The 17,899-nt window shown below is 42.2% G+C and overlaps 1 protein-coding gene across 4 annotated transcripts in view; it reads right to left on the bottom strand.

Annotated features, from left to right (window-relative positions):
- The window catches only part of NAV1 (neuron navigator 1), a 296,089-nt gene that overhangs the window by 192,001 nt on the left and 86,189 nt on the right, over positions 1–17,899 (bottom strand). For all 4 annotated transcript variants that reach the window (XM_082246689.1, XM_082246691.1, XM_082246690.1 and 1 more), the window contains exon 2: positions 8,152–8,254. In XM_082246689.1, the coding sequence (XP_082102815.1) occupies positions 8,152–8,254 (103 nt within the window). The remainder of the gene's footprint in view (positions 1–8,151; positions 8,255–17,899) is intronic.

Genomic DNA, 17,899 nt, shown 5'->3' with positions numbered 1-17,899 from the left:
ACATATTTTTATATTTTATATTACAGCCTTATTAATTGTTGCTATATTAAATGAAAGACTCACGATAGCTGCAAACTCCCAATCTGTTTCTAACTCTTTCTTTTGGAAATACAGAGAAGATCCAAAACATTCTCAAGCACTCCTTTCTTAGTAGTCTTTTTATTGATGGGATGACTAAAGCCTGACTTTGCCAGTATTAACAGAACAGCCCCACTTAAGTGAATGACCACACCGCAGCGCCAGAATTCACCATTTGGTGATGTTGCATGTAATTTACACTCCTTTTATGGTTTGGTTCTGGGATAACGTGACTATTTTGAATTACCACGGTATATAAAACCATACAAAGCAGAAATACCTGAATAAAAGGAACTAGAGAGCCCAGATCTGGACACCAAGGTGGCAAGATACTGGCTACTCCAAGTAAAAAATGAATGGATATGTTGAGGGGGACTCCTGACAGGTGAGCACAAAGTCATTAACCGCATATCAACCACATATTTGACAAATCCAAAAATAATTTTATTAATTGTTAAAACAGTTTAAAAAAGAGACAAAATTCCTCATCTTAACAGATACAACATATCCATAGCAGTCTAAACCAACAGCGGGACGGGTCTGACGCGTTTCGCCCTTAGGCGGGCTTTTTCAAAGACCACATTAAGCCCCAGGTAGACAATCTATAAATGATGTTGAACAATGATGCTGGAGGGCCAGGAGATCCGGTGATCAATCATACACATGACTCCATACCCATCCTCATAGGGTAAAGGCAGGAGGGGCAAAAAGCCCACGAATACCGAGAATTGGGGCCAATCTGAAGGACGGGGTGTCGAGTCCGGCACTTTCCCGAGACCAATATTAACCCACGTGCCAAACCCACGTTAACAAATCGGCCGAGTCAGGACTCCACGATACCCTCCCGCTACACAAGCGGAGGCCACCAGTTTGTGACCTTTTATGGTTTGGTTCTGGGATAACATGACTTTTGAATTACCACAGTATATAAAACCATACAAAGCAGAAATACCTCTTATATTTACATGAGAAACTGATTTCCAGTCATTTACCCAAAACTGGTATTTGCTCTAGTATAGAAATACCAAAGATGATACTTGCATTGTCCATTAAAAATGCTGTAAAAACTGGTTCTTTCTTTACAGCTTCCTTATATGCATTTTCTAAATAAGCATGTCTTCCAGTATCTGTTGGCCAAAACAGCTCAAGGTATATGTGTGCTTATAGCCATGGATGACAATTATATGAACAGCTGCAGTGCATGTGCTTGTATGTGAGTCTGTAGACAAGCTAAATCTGTTTCCAAAAGATCGATAGCCCCCGTGCCAGGCACATTTCTTTACTGGATCAATAGTTAAATGCGGCAAACAGGTATTGAACTGGCTGCACAGACAATGCTTAATAGTAGTGCTCTTGTGTATTGAAAATGTAAGAGCTATCTCAAAATGGACTCACTATTCTCGAGGAATTGGCCACAATATGTATAGTACCCCCTTTGTATATTAGCTTCAGTTGCTGCAACATCTCCAAAACGTTTCTCCCCAAAACAGGAAATGCTGAACAACATTAGCTTCTCCTTGGGGATCATCAACAAACTATCTGTAATGTTTTCAAAAAAGTGCAAGAATTACCAAACACAGAGTTCTGGTTAACACAATATTATGGCACTTTTCCACTGCAAGTACCGGCTCGGCTCTACTCGGCCCTGCTTGGCCCGGTTTTCTTTTCCACTGCTGGTACCGCATGGTACGGTGTTGGAACGGTTCGGTACGGTACGGTATGGTTTGCTTTTCCACTAAAGTAGTACTAAAGTTAAGTGGATGGGATAACAACGGGGTGGGTGGGATTCTCTGACCAATCAGTGGCTAGTAGTGACTGCATGCAAAGGATTGTGGGATATGGTACCGGGTATGGTACCTCTTGGAACCACAATCGAGGTGGTACTGTTTTTGAGAGCCGTACCGTTCGGTTCCATGCAGTGGAAAAGCGTCGCCGTACCGTACCGAACCATTCCTACACCATACCATGCGGTACCAGCAGTGGAAAAGCACAAAAGTGAGCCGAACCGTTCAGTTCAATGCAGTGGAAAAGCGCCAATAGAATTAGGAGTTCCAGATAAGGTGCCAATGCCTAGAACCTCCTTAGCAAGAATGCAGGTTGAACTTGTCTTATTTAAAATAGAATTTTGGGATTTAAAAAAAAAATCACTTATACTCAGCTAGTCCCCCGCAGTCTCTGTAGTGAGACCTGAGCGATCAAACACCACTCAATGCTCATTCCTCCCCCCTCAGCTCTGAGCAGAGATCCGTGACTTTCAGTCAGCTGGAGCGCTGGGCTGTGGAGGGGGCAGGAAGGGTTGGCTCAGGCTATGAGTAGATTACTGAGTGGCTGAGCTATGTGTCGGTTCAGGCTTCTGGATGGATACTGACATTGATTGCTGAGAGGCTGAGCCATGTGTCGGTTCAGGCTTTACATGGCTCAGCCTCTCAGTGATGGATAACATGGATACTGATATGGTTGGGGGTCTTTTCCAAGCCTGGACCGACTAAGTGGCGGTGGGCTACGCAGGCAGCTGAAAACGGATCACATGAGTGCAGAACGAACTGAAGCTTTGGCTTTGGAAAAAGCTTTGGCCATTCTCTCCTTTAACCCTTAGGAACCTAGGGTCCGATGTTCTCTTTGCTACTAACATTTGTGATATCATCATGTCAAAATCAAAAGAGCACTTTAAGGTCCTCAGAAAGAGGGTTGTGGATGTCTGGAAGCCTGGCAAAGAATTTAAAAAGATTGCCAAATGATTTAAAATTATTCTCTCCATTGAACGGAAAATATTTTACAAGTGGTAAAAGCAGGGCTTTTTTTCAGTGGGAATGCTGGGGAACGCAGTTCCGGCATCTCTAGCACTGAATGTTTACAATGGCAAGGGGTGCTGGGGTGTGAAGGGAGGGTTCACTGATGCTGGCTGCTGGAGTATCTATTGTTGCTGGAAAGGACCTATTTTTGCATGGCAATCAATTTTTGCTGGTGGAAAATTTTTCTTTACTGTGGGGTCAATTGTTGCTGGAAGGGATCTACTGTTTAAGAAGGAGTCTCGTGTTGCTGGCTGCTGGGGAGTCTATTGATGCTGGCTGCTGGGAGATTTGTTGTTGTTGCTGGGGGGTCTTTTGTTGCAAGGGGAGTCTTTTGCTGCTGGGGGGTCTATTGTTGCCAGGGAGGGGTGATCTATTGCCGCTGGGGCGGGGTCTAGTGCTGCTGGCAAGGATCTATTTTATTGCTTGTCTTGTTACCATTACCAAATTCCATATACATTACTTAATACAACAAAATGATACTTGGCTCTATATTCTCTAAAAGGGGTCGTACTTGTACCGTGCTCAGAGGTGGGTTGGGGTGGAACCAAGGGTCAGTGCTCGGAGGTGGGTAGGGGGCGGAGATACGAAGTGACTTAGAAAAGGGGAGTTCCTGCACCTATTCTCTGAGAAAAAAAGCACTGGGTAAAAGTTTAAACGATCTGCTAATTTGACCAGGACTGAGAAGTCAGTCCAAGAGCTGACCATTTGATGCTAAATATCTAGGAAACCCCAAAAAATGTAACTGCAGGATATGCAGGCAACTCCTGAGAAAACTGGTCTCAAACTGCAAGCATCTATAATCAAAAAAGATTTCACCTATTTAATATGCAAAGGCAGTGTGCCAGGAAAAAGCCTTTGCTGTCTAAAAAAATATTAGAGCAACACTAAAGTTTGTCATTAAACAATTAGACAATGATCAGGCCTTCTGGAAGATTGTGATGTGGACTGATGACTTCAAACCAAACACAGCTCTTTAGGATTAGAACTTGCACCATCGCTATACTTATCTGTTCTGCAGCCGCTCCGGTCCGGTCTCCAGCGGCGGATGCTGTATGCAGAAGTGCAGGAAATGCCTGGAAAGTGACGTCACCCATAAACGTACTATGGGGCTTCCGTTGTTGGCGGCCCCTCCTGCACGCTCCAACACACTGAAGCCGCCACTGACAGCTGATGCTGGGACCGGACCACAGCGGCAGAGAGTAGGTTTAGAGTTATTTGGGTTTTGAATAAACCTCCACTTTAATATTTTCAGGTATACAGCAGAAAAAATACTCTAATGTATAAGTATGGTAGCCCAGCACTTGTATGAGTGATGATCTACTTCTCAGTGGATACTGTTTCTGGCCTTGCTGCCCTCTAGGACTAGGGGTGTCCCTACTGTCACTAGAGAAAAAAAGTAAAAGTGCAATAGTACAAATACATTTATTTTGTATAAAAAGAATCAAACTACTCACAAGATTAAGGCTCTGAGGAAGAAGGTAAACCTTCGAAATGCGTCAGCCAGCAGGGGCCCCTGCATGGTCTCCCCTGTGATCTAGAGATTGCTGGTTGTATGGGATAGTGGCCTGTATAAGTGTATTTCCATCTTTGTGCTTGTGAGTAGTTTTAATCCTTTTAACACAAAATACATTTATTTGGCATAATGCACTAGGCTGGTGCGCCCTTTTTTCTTGTTATTTCTTTAATATTTTCAGGGCCTGGGCAAATTTACCATTGAATGCAGCATCATATCAAAATGTACTTGATGAAAATCCAAGGCCATCTGTCCGATAGCTGAACTGAACTGAAAATAGATCTTTTAACACAATAATGATCCAAAGCGCACGAAGGGCTCATTCACAGATGCATCAATACCCTGTATTTAAGCAGCATTTAGTCCCGGTTCACACTATAGCGATGACAGACATCGCATGTGATTCGGAGCGCACTGCTCTGCAAATCACATGCGATGTCTGTGCGATGCAAATTCAGCCATACAGATTGTATGGCTGAATTTGCATCAGATTCGGACAGAACTTGCACAGGACCCTTTTTTGGGTCCGCAGCAGAATCGGATTGCATGGTGCTTCACACCAATGCGATCCAATTAATGTCTGAACTGTCAGTTTGCACTGCGATATGTGAACTGATCTGGGGGGTTCGTTAACTTTGTATTGATACCCCTAGCGATTCGCATATGGCAGTGTGAACTGCCTGTGATTTGAATGCGATGCGGGAATCCGCAGGGTTCCCGCATCGCATATATGTGAACCGCCACTTAAACAGTGTTTTTAAAGCCTCATATTTGCCCTTCAATGCCTCCCATGAATATTACAAAGGGCAACACCCAGTACAGTACACACAGGTGCAAAAGCATTGTATCATGTTGTGTTAAAAAACAAGCAGCATGTCTCTTTCATGTGATACAAGAGGACAGCGCTCAAAATAAATATTAAGTGATAAATATGAATTAATTATGAACAACTTATCTAAACATTCAGTGTTTATAAGTCTAACGGTGTTAAAAAATATTAAGTGATAAATATGAATTAATTATGAACAACTTATCTAAACATTCAGTGTTTATAAGTCTAACGGTGTTAAAAAATATAAAGTGACTGTGCCTTTAATAACGGATGGGATACATATGGTTATCCCTTTAAGTGCAAGGTGCAAAAAACGTTAATAATAGTAACACAGTCCTTGGTGATAAAATATATCAGAGTGCTGGTGCTTAGTGAGATCCAATTCCACATGCAAACAAAGGAGGGGAATCCGTCACCGTAGGTATCCGTAGGTAAAGCTAGACCCCAAGGGGTCGCCTGGTAAGTGGGCTGAATACCTGGTGACGGATTCCCCTCCTTTGTTTGCATGTAAAAATTGGATCTCACTAAGCACCAGCACTTTAATACATCCTCCCAGTACAAATACGCCCCCTGCTAAAATCCCCCTTCTTAGCACAGATCTTTGCCCCTCCCCCATCCCCTAACTCAAATGCCCCCCCAACAAAAAAAATCTTCCCTCCTAGCACAAAGCCTCTACCCCTAAAATTTCCCCTCCTAGTACACATTTTCTTCCTTCCACTTCAAAGCCCTCCCTCCCAGCACAAATTACCCCCAAATCTCCCCTATTAGCACAATTCTTCTTTCCCCCTCCCAACACAAATCCCCCTAGCTCCCCATATTTAGCACCTCCCCCCCCCCCCCAATTTCCCCTCCTAGAACAATACCTACCCATTGCTGCCCCCAAATCCCCCCTTCCAACACAAATCCTTTCCCCCCAATCTCCTTGTGGTGCCTCCCATACTTCAGATATTACCACAGTGCCCAGGGAAGCTGCCCCTCCTGCCCACCACTTGTCCTGGCCCTGCTACCCATCACAAGGCAGGAGAACTTGATAGGGTAAATGTTTTCAGAAATGGCATATTCAGCTGGACCAAGCCCAGTATTAAAGAGATCAAAGTATACAAATCCATCTGGCAGAGAATTCACATAAATGCCTGCTATCAAACCACAAACTTAACATGTCTCAAAGCTGATAATTTCCTCTACATCACTTCCTCTTTAAGCACTTCCCCCTGAAAAACAATACTTTCAAGGGCATTTAACAAGTTTTCTTGAATTTTTTTTTTCAACGCTTGAAAAACACAACAAAAACAGGGCGAAAACACATTGTTGCTATGGGTGCGATAATGAGTGTTGTTTCATTTTTCATAATCAACACAGGTGAGAATGAACATTAATGCTACATTCACACGGACGATTAAGGCCGATGCAAACTGCACCGATGTTGTGGCTGGTGTGGCCGACAAACTTTGTGTGCATCCAGCAGCGATCACCACAAGTAACCTCTGGCTGTGCAGAGAAAAGTGAAACGCTATGTCCACATGTGACCCGTCATTATAGTGAACGGGGCCAGCAGCCGCATCTAGTCGCTGAAAGCCGCAGCAGGAACTGCCGCTACAATTCACACCAGCCTTAGTCGCTTGTGTGAATATACCCTAACAGATCCACTAAGGATTGGCGCAAAAAAAAAAAACATGGAAGGGTTTGGACTGATATAGTCAAAGCCATTTGAATCCCATTGAAATTTTGTAGGGGATTTGAAAGGAGCTGTTCATACAAGGAAATGTACAAACATCTTTTGCAGCCTTTGGGAATTTTACATGGAGGAGTGGTCAAAAATTTCACAGAGTGGATGTCAGACATTAGTGGGCAGTTATACAAAATTCCTACAAAAAGTCGTTATTGCTAATGGAGGCTTCTGAGACCAAACTTTTTTCACAGTATGGTATTGCAGCTACTTTTGTGGTAGATATATGATTAAAAATGCAAATTTCCTATGTGTTTTTATTCATCTATATCATTTGTATCTGTAGGAACGATTCAAATGAAGATCTATTGCTTGCCTGTTTAAATACTGTATTTTCTGGCGTATAAGACTTTTGAACCTCCAAAAAATCCCCCAAAAATGGGGGGTCGTTTTATACGCTGAGTATAATATCTCCAAGGTAACCTAAGTATAAGTATTACCGGTAGATGTAATCTCTCAAGACGCTGGCTGTGTGGAAATCCTGTACCAGTATACCGTATGTACCGTAGCTTCGGCTACATACAGTGTACCGCGCTGAGCCAATCAGGGAGAGCGATGTATTCTATTATTGAATGCAAAGCCTGCTCGGATTGGCGGAGTAACATCAGCCCGCCTCTCTGACTCTGCCAATCCGAGCAGGCTTTGCATTCAATAATAGAATACATCGCTCACTGTGATTGGCTCAGCACGGTATACTGTATGTAGCCGAAGCTACGGGACATACGGTATACCGGTACAGGATTCCCGCACAGCCAGCGTCTTGAGATTACATCTACTGGTAATACTTATACTTAGGGTACCTTGGAGATATTATGAGAGATTACATGTATTTTAGTACTTGGGGTACCTTGGAGATCTATGAGAAATCTGATGTCTTTCAATGGTGTTGCCTTGCTTCGGAAAGGGGGTAGTCTTATACGGCGAGTATAGCCCAAAACCTATGTTTTAACTTGAAAATTAGGGGGGTCGTCTTATACGCCCAGTCGTCTTATACGCCGGAAAATACGGTATGTTGAAAAAATTCAATTCATGGGGTGTTCTTCTTTACTTATTTTTTCTTTCACTATTTAATCTACACCAAACAGCCTTGTTCACAGCTTTTTAGATTTATACAGAGCCAGTCTTTTACTAAGATACCATCACATATATGCATTTTATAACATCACAAACTAACAAAATTCATTGAATGTAATAGGTAATGGTCACCTACCTGTGTGTTACCTGAGAACCTCGAAGGCTTGACATGGTTTCCTCTAAATTTTGCCTCAAATCCAAGACATTTTGAACAGTTCGTTTCCTCTGAGTCTCAGGATCTATCAAAACAAAAGCGACAGAATTTCAGCACAAAGCTGCATACAAACCATTTCCATTTCTTCACTAGATGCTATCCAGAACATCAATATGTTGACGATCCATAAATTAAGACCTACATGACTAACTTGCATTAATTACAGACAGTTTCTTTCCTTTGAATTTAGGATTTAGGAGGGCTGCTGTGAGGGAGGTGTTACTTGCTTTACCTCAGCATATGTTCGCAGACAAACTTCCCACAGCAGGTTTGAATTAGTGCCTCTTTCGGGGCCTCAGTGCTAGAATTAGAGATCCTAGGGAGTAGAGGGTTGGTTTAGAGGAAATATGCGTTGGGACCCTCAAATTACCACTGGTAACAAGTATTTTAAAAAGTGAGAAAAAAAAAATACTTTGCATTTAAAGAAGCCATTTGTTAGAACTTGAAACTTTCCCATTGCAGCCTTTCACCCGTTAAAATACAGTGGAAATATACTGCCAGTATATTTTCAATTGAATATTTGAAATTGAGATTCAAAAGGTGTATATTTTCTGCCTAATATAAATAAGAAATGAACATCACAGGAAGTTTACGTTTATCTAGAATTAAAAGGAACCCACATATTGGATGCACTGTCTGCTTGCTTTCTCTTCAAAGGAAGAAGTTATTGATCCTCAAAATGTATTGATAAACTTAAAAAAGATATAAGGAAACTTCAGGATAATATGAACAGTGAGCCAGGTGTTGAATTTTCAATTTACATTACTCTAACTAATTTATAAAAAGAAAATAACTTCCAATAGTGGTGTCACTGGCCCAGGCACTCAGTGCATCTGGAGTCTGCAACGCTAGGCCTCAAAGCTGAACTCCACTAAAAAAAAAATTTCCCCTGTGCAGTAGATCTGCGCCCATACTGCAAGGGTTTACTGCTCGTTTAGGTCTGGGGGATATGGAAAAGCACTTTTTATTTACCCGTTCTTCCATTCCTGCTAGACCTGTCTCTGCTGCCTCTTCTCCACTCTAGCAGTCTAGGGTCCTCTGACATTGTCAAGACTGTTGCTGCCACACACATCAGATCAGACTCAATTCCTGCCACTTCACATCTCAAATCAGCCCCGATTCTTGCACCTTTACACCTCAAATCAGTCACATTTTCTGCACCGTCAAATCACAGTTCCGCCTGATTAACTGCACGTTCACACCGCAGATCCCCTCAATCCTTGCACCTTCACACCTCAGATCATCCCAGTTTCTGCACCTTCACACCTCATATCACACTGTTACCTGCACCTTCACACCTCATATCAGTCCCAATGCCTGCACTTCTAAATTAGTAGTTTCCAATAGCTGGTTAGCTACCAGTCCAAAAGGAGAGCAGGCAACTTGGGGCATCTAACCCAACACCAGGACTGGATCTAGCCTGTCTGACGTGGGGGTGCAGTCAAAAATGTCAGAGGGCAGAGGATGGGAGGTCAGCACTTTGAAAGGCAGTGCAAAAATGTATTTGTTTGAAGTGCAGTGTACAGGGGTCAGCAGGGCAGAGGATGGGAGGTCAGCAGGGGAGTGTACAGGAGTAAGTAGGGCAAAGGACAGGGGTCAGTAGGGCAGTGTACATGGATCAGCAAAGCTGAAGACAGGGTTCAGCAGGGCAAAAGACAGGGTTCAGCATGGCAGACTACAGGGGTTAACAAGGCAGAGGACAGGGGTCAGAAGAGCAGAGAACGTAGTTCAGTTGGACAGACAACAGGGGTATGCAAGACAGGGTAAGCAGGGCATAAGACGGGGTAAGCAGGGCATAAGACGAGGTCAGCAGGGCATAGGAGGGGGGCAGCAGGTCCGAGGATGAGGTCGGTTTGGCAGAGGATGAGGTCAGCAGGGCAGAGAAAGGGGTCAGTAGGGAAGTGCACAGGGGTTAGCTAGGCAGAGGAAAGGGGCCTCTCCTGGAGCAGATTTTGTGTTCCCAGACAGCTCATAACTGAGATGGCATTCTGTTACAAAAACAGCCTCCATCTGCATATATCCATCAGTATATAGCTGATTACTGAAGCTGTGCTGCTGTTCCGATCTGGGGATTTCTAAGATCAGAACAGCAACACAGCAGGCAACTACATACTGTGCAGATGGAGGCTGTGTTTTTAAAAGAATACAGTCTCAATGTTGTGCTGTGTTGGAAAATGAGATAGGACTGAGTGCCCTGTGCCCAGACTAGGTGAGTGCAGTCCAGGGAAGGGAAGAGCAGCTCAGTGGCAGCCCAACACCTGCCTGTACATGACTCAAGGTACAGCTGCAAAGACATCCAACTGAAATATGGGTAGACACCGCACCCAATAGATCCAGCCATGCTGAACATCAGCTTCTATGTCAGCGAAATCAGCCAAGGTAGCAGGAGGTGGGAATGAACCAGCCTGGTCCCTTCTGTGTAGCCAGTCGCAACTGGCGGCAGGCCTTGCTGATGTGCGGGAGGGTGTCTCAGACCTCCTTCACATACCGTCACATATGCGGCTGAGTGCCGTGTCTGGTGCGCATTCTGGGGGTGTCCGACCCCTGGTGTAGCAGCTCTGTCACTTTATTGTATCTTCTTTTCAAGGTTAGAGACTGTTGTTAAATCATGAATTAAAATTATGCTCTGCAACTTGTCTAATCACAAAATACTTGTTATTAAATGTTGATGTAAAAAAGGCCCAAGAAGTTCACTGTTATAAAAACACATTTGATTTGAATCAAAAGAGCCCAAATACGTTTTAATTATTTTATGCTGCATATAAATATATCAGTTAAACAAATTTATGCAGAGCTTTACAATATTTATCCCTGAAAGCATTTCTTCTCTAATGTCTCCATCACTAACAATAAAGCCTGTTTGGGAGAACAATCAAACTCCATGCAGAAAGGCCTAGTGGGAACTGAGGTCACAACCCTAGCTCTACAGCGGCAGGAATTCAAACTATGATAACACAAGATACTGTCCTCATATGACAGAAACAGAGAACATAAGCCTAACATGATGATTTGGATGGAGGCAATGATTTCTTTGAACTGTTTTCCAGATTTAATTTTCTTCTGTAAAAATGTGATTGTGTGGCCAATATAGGCTAGAATGTGCATAGACACGAGATGTGTGCTACGTGTGCTTCTATTTAAAGCTCTATAGGATTCCCTTCTACCCTGCCAACCCTCAGCTGCATAGAATGTTATTTCTTGTATGCACTTAAAGAAATCAGCTGTGTAGTGGCATTTTTCAACAGTTAGTACCATGTTGTATTTTACGTTACCTCCACAAACACAGAGAAAATAAATTTGCCAATGTCATACTGCACATTTAGACACGCACAAACCTTACTTCAAGCCAGGAATAGGCACGGACCAAGGCTGTGGCGGACATTTTCCAAAGTACAGACCTTAGTGAAGGATACCAAGGTACATTTCAAATTAAAACCATCCAAAAAAAAAAACACTCTGTCTAATCTCTGGGCTAGTTCTACAAGTACAAATAAGTTTAAAATAACATTTATATAAAGACTGCTTGTTGGTATACTGTTATAAAATGTTTAAAAGATCTTCAAAATTCAAACATGGTCCCCATATATCCCCCTTTAGAGCAGGCCAGGGTCCCTATCGATCCCCCACTTAAGAGCAGGGTCTCCATAGATCCCCCTTTAGAGCAGGGTCCCCCATAGATCCCCTTTAGAGCAAGCCAGGGTCCCCATAGTTCCCCCTATAGAGAGGGGTCCCTAAAGATACCCCTTTAAAGCAGGGTCCCTATAGATTCCCTTTAGAGAAGGGTCCCCATGGATCCCCCTTTAGAGAAGGGTCCCCATAGATCCCCCTTTAGAGAAGAGTCCCCACTAAAACATCTGGCAGCCTTTTGCGACTGTTGGCTTGTAGTTTTCAAATGAACTACCAGCCTGGTAGTTCATTCTCTCTTCCAGGCAGATTGTTTCTGCTTACCCGTACGGGATGTAGGGGCACACAGATACACTAGCAGATCTGGAGACCTGCATGGCACCAGCAATTTGCTGATAGCATATCTAAATAAAAAATAAAAAAATACACCTTTTACCTTCAAAAAAATTGTGCATTAATAATTTTTTTCTAAAAAATGAACTTATCCCTTATGTACAACAAGGTGTGTTCCTCATAGTGAATTGTTCTAATTTACAGTTCTTCTGAGCACCGACAACATGGCTATTGCTATACTCCCGACAATGTGACTCCCCCTCCTCTCCTGTCCATTCACAGAAGGCTTTGTATTTTGTGAATGGCTTTACATAATACAAAGATTTCTGTGACTAGAAAAGAGCAGGGCAGGCAGTTGACTCTTCAGCTGCTGTATAGGAGACTCAAAGGTCTATATATATATATATATATATATATATATATAGCAAAAGCTAAACTGTCAGTGCTCAATAAAACTGTAAATTGTAAAAAAAAAAGAGAGATCCAAAAGGTAGCATATGCCCTGTTTCACTTAACCCATTTTAAGCCAGCATATTCATATTGTGAGTTCACTCCGGGAGTTTTTCTTTAAAGTAGAAAACTTTTTTTGTTTCATTTTGGATGGAGTAAAGGAGGTTTTTACTCCTGACAAGTCTTTTTGACATCTGTATCCCGTTTTGGAGGTTTCCCTTCATTTTCTGTATCTTAATCAAACAGGGAGTAAAATAAAATTCCTCCACAGTGAGTGAATCTCTGGTTGTCACTAGGGTCACCAAAACCTCCTTTGGAGGATTTCCCTATTGTGGTGTCAACCCAAAATTTGGGATTTTCTCTTTCAGTAAAAATGACAAAAAGAGGAGCTGAATCTCCCTAACAGGTACAGAGCAATACAAACCTGACAGATGTCCTAATCCTTCTATATCCAAAAGTCCATAAAAAAAAAAAAAAGCCTTTTATCTCTGAGGCTTATCTAGAGATGTAAAATTTTCGAAAATTTTGAAGTCATTTTTTTCCTGGACATTTTCGCTGGGGAAAAATCTTATGAGCAAGACTAGGCATGCTCAGAGATGAAAGAACACACAGAAAGCAATCCAACACATGACATCACTTCTGAAGTAGAATTCTGTCGTGCGGGAAAATTCATGTGCAGTCTAGAGCACATTCCAACCAACAAACACCACTCTGGACAAAAGACGGACGACCGGTCGGCGGAAATTCGTTGCGTGTGTACGAGGCTTTAGGAAAGGTGAATGTATCTTTCAACTCATAAGTCATCACATTTTACATAGAGAGTTAATTCTTAACGTTCTTCTTTAAAGACGTTGTAAACCCCCCTTAATGACTTTTGCCTATAGGTAAGCATATAATAAGGCTTACCTATAGGTACTGGAAATATCTCCTAAACTTGCAACGTTTAGGAGATATTTACATTGCATGCAGCCAATGACATCATCGGCGCATGCACTCTGAAGGAACGACCACCCGTGCCCTACCTTCAGAGCCCTGTGTCGTGAACGGCGTCTCCTGCGCAGGAGTGATGTCTTTGTGCCTCCGGCCAATCAGATGGCCGGAGGGCGCAAACCAGGAAGAAGGACAACCTAACATGTCTGCCGTGTTATCAGTGAGCGGGCGGCACTGCGGGGGCATCGTTCTAAGTATTTCATAATATGCGATGCATACTAGCTCATTTAAGCCTTTGTCTTTCAGGGTTTTTTTTTTTTTTTTCCTGAGGCTTACAAACTCTTTAAGATACAGTGCATGTGAAGGAAACACAACTGGAAATGCAATAGTGTGCATTACCTAAACATACTTAAAGTCATTGTCATCACATACATCATAAACCATGCTAAAATGAATGCTGTCTAAACAACAAGTATAAATGAATTGCTACTACTGTTTACAAATGACTGTGTAAAAGCCACATAATAAAACTCCACAGGGAGAGGTTTCCTATACACGGTTCCTGCCAGTAATCCCAATTCAGTACACTTCAAGATGTCTGTAATAGTCATTTACCCTAAAATAGTTCACCAGAGAACAATACGGTGACCACAGCTGCATTCAAATTGTGAAAACAACAGGAAAAGTAATTACACCAGACACAGTTATCATTTGCTAGGTTGTCCATACACTGTCCAAAAAACAAGCAATGTCATCAATTCAAGCATCACTGGCAGCAACCAGGCTAAAGCTCTGCCATAAACGCTACAATAGAACAGGGTTCAATTTGCTGCCAGGCTGTTACGCATTTCCACCTAAAATCAATGTGGCTTGGGTTTACAGTGATGATCCAGTTTTGATGAAAAAAACACAACTATATATATATATATATATATATATATATATATATATATATATATATATATATATATATATATATATATATATAATAACCTTCAGGTGAACTATAGATTGCACAAGACTAGGAAAGAGATTTTCCAATATGTTGCTAAATACAGTCTGGATGTGACAGATATAGGCAGTCATTCCATTTTCACTGGAAACAACACAGATTTCAATATGAGTCGGCCACTAACATGTCAGTTCTCAAGAAAATCAAAATAGGATCTGTAAGTATGTGAATCATCTGGGCACTGACAGATGTCTCATAGCTGGTCATTTGCAGACATCTTACTATCAAACATCTACCATTCTATGGCCACGGTTAGGAACTAACCAGACGTTTTAGGTATCCCTTGTATTACCAACATATACTATACATTAGGGATCTATTTACAAAATAAATACATAGCCATTCATCCACTGAATCTGCATGTACATTAATTCTGTATGAATTGGGCAAAAACAAATGTTCTTTAGGCTATTTTATCCTCTGAACGTTTGTTCTTTTATTATGTGAAATACCATATTATGGCCACTAGATGGGGCTGAAGAGTAAAGGAAATACAAATATCTTTGTAACAAATCTAGAGGACAATAGAGGAAATCAAGCAAATAAATGTAATCAATGAATCCATACTCATGTGATTGGTGCTACCAGCATTCCATACAAGTTAGCATTGAATATTTTTTCATGTAGTTGTGTGTATTTTATATTAAAGCGGAGTTCCACCCTGGAATTTTTTTTTTTAAAAATACCCCCGGGACAGTCAGGGCTAATGCATTCCACAATGGCTAGCCTCTGATCTGTCCCGGGTTGCACTTACCTGTTAGGACAAACACTTACCTTGAAAAAGTCTTGTCCAGCGCTGCCATCTCAGGTGTGGGCAGCTTGAAGCCAGCGCGATCCTCTTCGGCGTCCTCTTCCTTCTTGTTCGGTCCCACGATGCCCTGCGCCGGCCCCGCCGTCACTTCCGGGCGCGCACGACATCCCTCCACAGCTTCTGGGCATGCCCAGAAGCTGTTTAGAAGGGAATGACGCGCGCGCCCCGGAACTGACGTCGGGGCCGGTGCAGGCGCAATGATTCCTGGGAGCGATGACGTTCAGCTCCCAGGAATCATTGCAAAGCCAGGAAGTGACGACGGGCCGCGGCCATGGAAGGAGGAAGAAGGAAGTAAGGTAAGTATATTTTCTTCTCTACGAGGTAAGTAAAAAAAAAAAAAAATGCGATTATCCATTTGTTTTTCAGGTGACCCGGAGCGAGAAGATGGAGGTAAGTATAAAATTAGGGTGGAACTCCACTTTAACTCAGTCTTTCTCACCATTCTTACCCCAGAGAAACCCTTGAAATAAGTATTAGGTTCCAGGGAACCCTGCTGAAATAAATCAGGTAGAAGAATGAACCTTACATTGGTGGTCAGTGGGAAGAATGAACCTTACATTGATGGTCAGTTAGAAGAATGAACCTTACATTGATGGTCAGTGGGAAGAATGAACCTTACATTGGTGGTCAGTGGGAAGAATGAACCTTACATTGGTGGTCAGTGGGAAGAATGAACCTTACATTGGTGGTCAGTGAGAAGAATGAACCTTACATTGGTGGTCGGTGGGAAGAATGAACCTTACATTGGTGGTCAGTGAGAAGAATGAACCTTACATTGATGGTCAGTGAGAAGAATGAACCTTACATTGATGGTCAGTGGGAAGAATGAACCTTACATTGGTGGTCGGTGGGAAGAATGAACCTTACATTGGTGGTCAGTGAGAAGAATGAACCTTACATTGATGGTCAGTGAGAAGAATGAACCTTACATTGATGGTCAGTGGGAAGAATGAACCTTACATTGGTGGTCAGCGCTCGCTCCCTAGACCCTCACAAGCTAGTGACGTAGCCCTACGTCACTTTGCCTGCGAGGGGCTGACTGCCGACGTAGATCGGCGTTAGGCAGTCGGCAAGTGGTTAATCTGCCCAACAAAAAATTGGCCCAAAAAAAAAATTTTTTTAAAAATGGAAATCGCTACAAAATCGTGGTAAAATCGTGCGTGCAAAATGCACAGCAAAATGAACTGTAGAACACACCAATCACAAACTGCATAGATGTGAATTGAGCCTTACATAGAAACATTGTTTCCTTTGATTACCTATTTTTTATTTCCAGCACACATTTTGCACATAAGTCTTATCATTTTTAGATACTGTTAGCTTTGTGTTTACACACACACCCACATATTTGTTTTTGTTTTTCACTGCTCCCATTCTGATTCATCACATCTAAAAAAAGTGTAACTTGGTGGCAGTGAGAATGAAGAGTCGCAGTTTTATTTAGGCTTATTTAACGGTAGAAAACAATTTTAATGGGATTGGAATGCTTACAGACTCCTTCCAGCTGGGTAAAGCCAACTGTATGAGGGTAAGTTTACACAGATACTAAAAGGGGCAAGGCCAAGCACCTTCTTTTGGAGTTTGAGTAACACCAACCTAAGTAATAAATGCAAATGGCACAGGCCAAATGGAGCCTGCTAAACACATATTGAATGCACAGAAAGCTGCAATTACAAATTAAAGTGTAATTCTAGTCAAATATTTATTTATTTTTTAAGAGTGACCAAGGGTTCAAAAAACTTGTCAGGTTTTAAATTGTTCTTATACCTCGTTTGCAGAGATTTACGCTCACTTCCTGTTCTATTATGAAGTCTCAAGAGATGCAGACAGCAAGCAAAAAGAAAAACGCATGGGCACTCCAAACCTGTAAGACAGACGGCAACATACAGTTATGTTGTCCAGCCAGTCTGTACCGCTTGCCTGCAGTAAAACTACTCTGGGTGGGATGCAAGTAGTGAAACACAAGACTTTTTCCCTCTGCTTTCATCTGGTGATTTAGCAAGTAGCGCACCACCTGCATTAGTGCCCCACTCTGAATGAAGAAACACAGGGGGCACAGCAGACTGTCGGTCTGGGGAAAGGGGAGTGCTAGATGTACTAGCAAATTTAAATACACTAACAAATTGAAGCTGCACTCCAGCTCACACTTTATAAGCAGCTACAGCAAACTATTTTTTTTCCTTTTAGGATAAAGGTTTTATATAAATATAAGCTGATCATTCTAAGCACCCTTGCCAGTGTTAAATAGTTTGTCTCATCCCTGTAACTGATATATGTATAAGAGAGCTTGTCTTTTTTCTTTTTAAAACATCAGATTTACTGGCCAGATCACCAGGTAAAAATAAAGGAAAGTAAGCCTAAAAAATGCAAACAAAGGCATCCACTACATCTAAGAATTGGTAAGCTGCAATATAAAAAATGTTTGCTTTTGACATTAAAGTGGAACTTTAGTCAGAAAATTAAGTCTTGCTAGAACACTTCAGGCTGGCCCCCTTTTGCAGGTATAGATA

Source organism: Pelophylax lessonae, assembly GCF_965119305.1.
Source record: "Pelophylax lessonae genome assembly, chromosome: 2".
NCBI lineage: Eukaryota > Metazoa > Chordata > Amphibia > Anura > Ranidae > Pelophylax > Pelophylax lessonae.
Note: the sequence above shows the minus strand (reverse complement) of the source record. Positions and strands in the feature narration are given on the sequence as shown.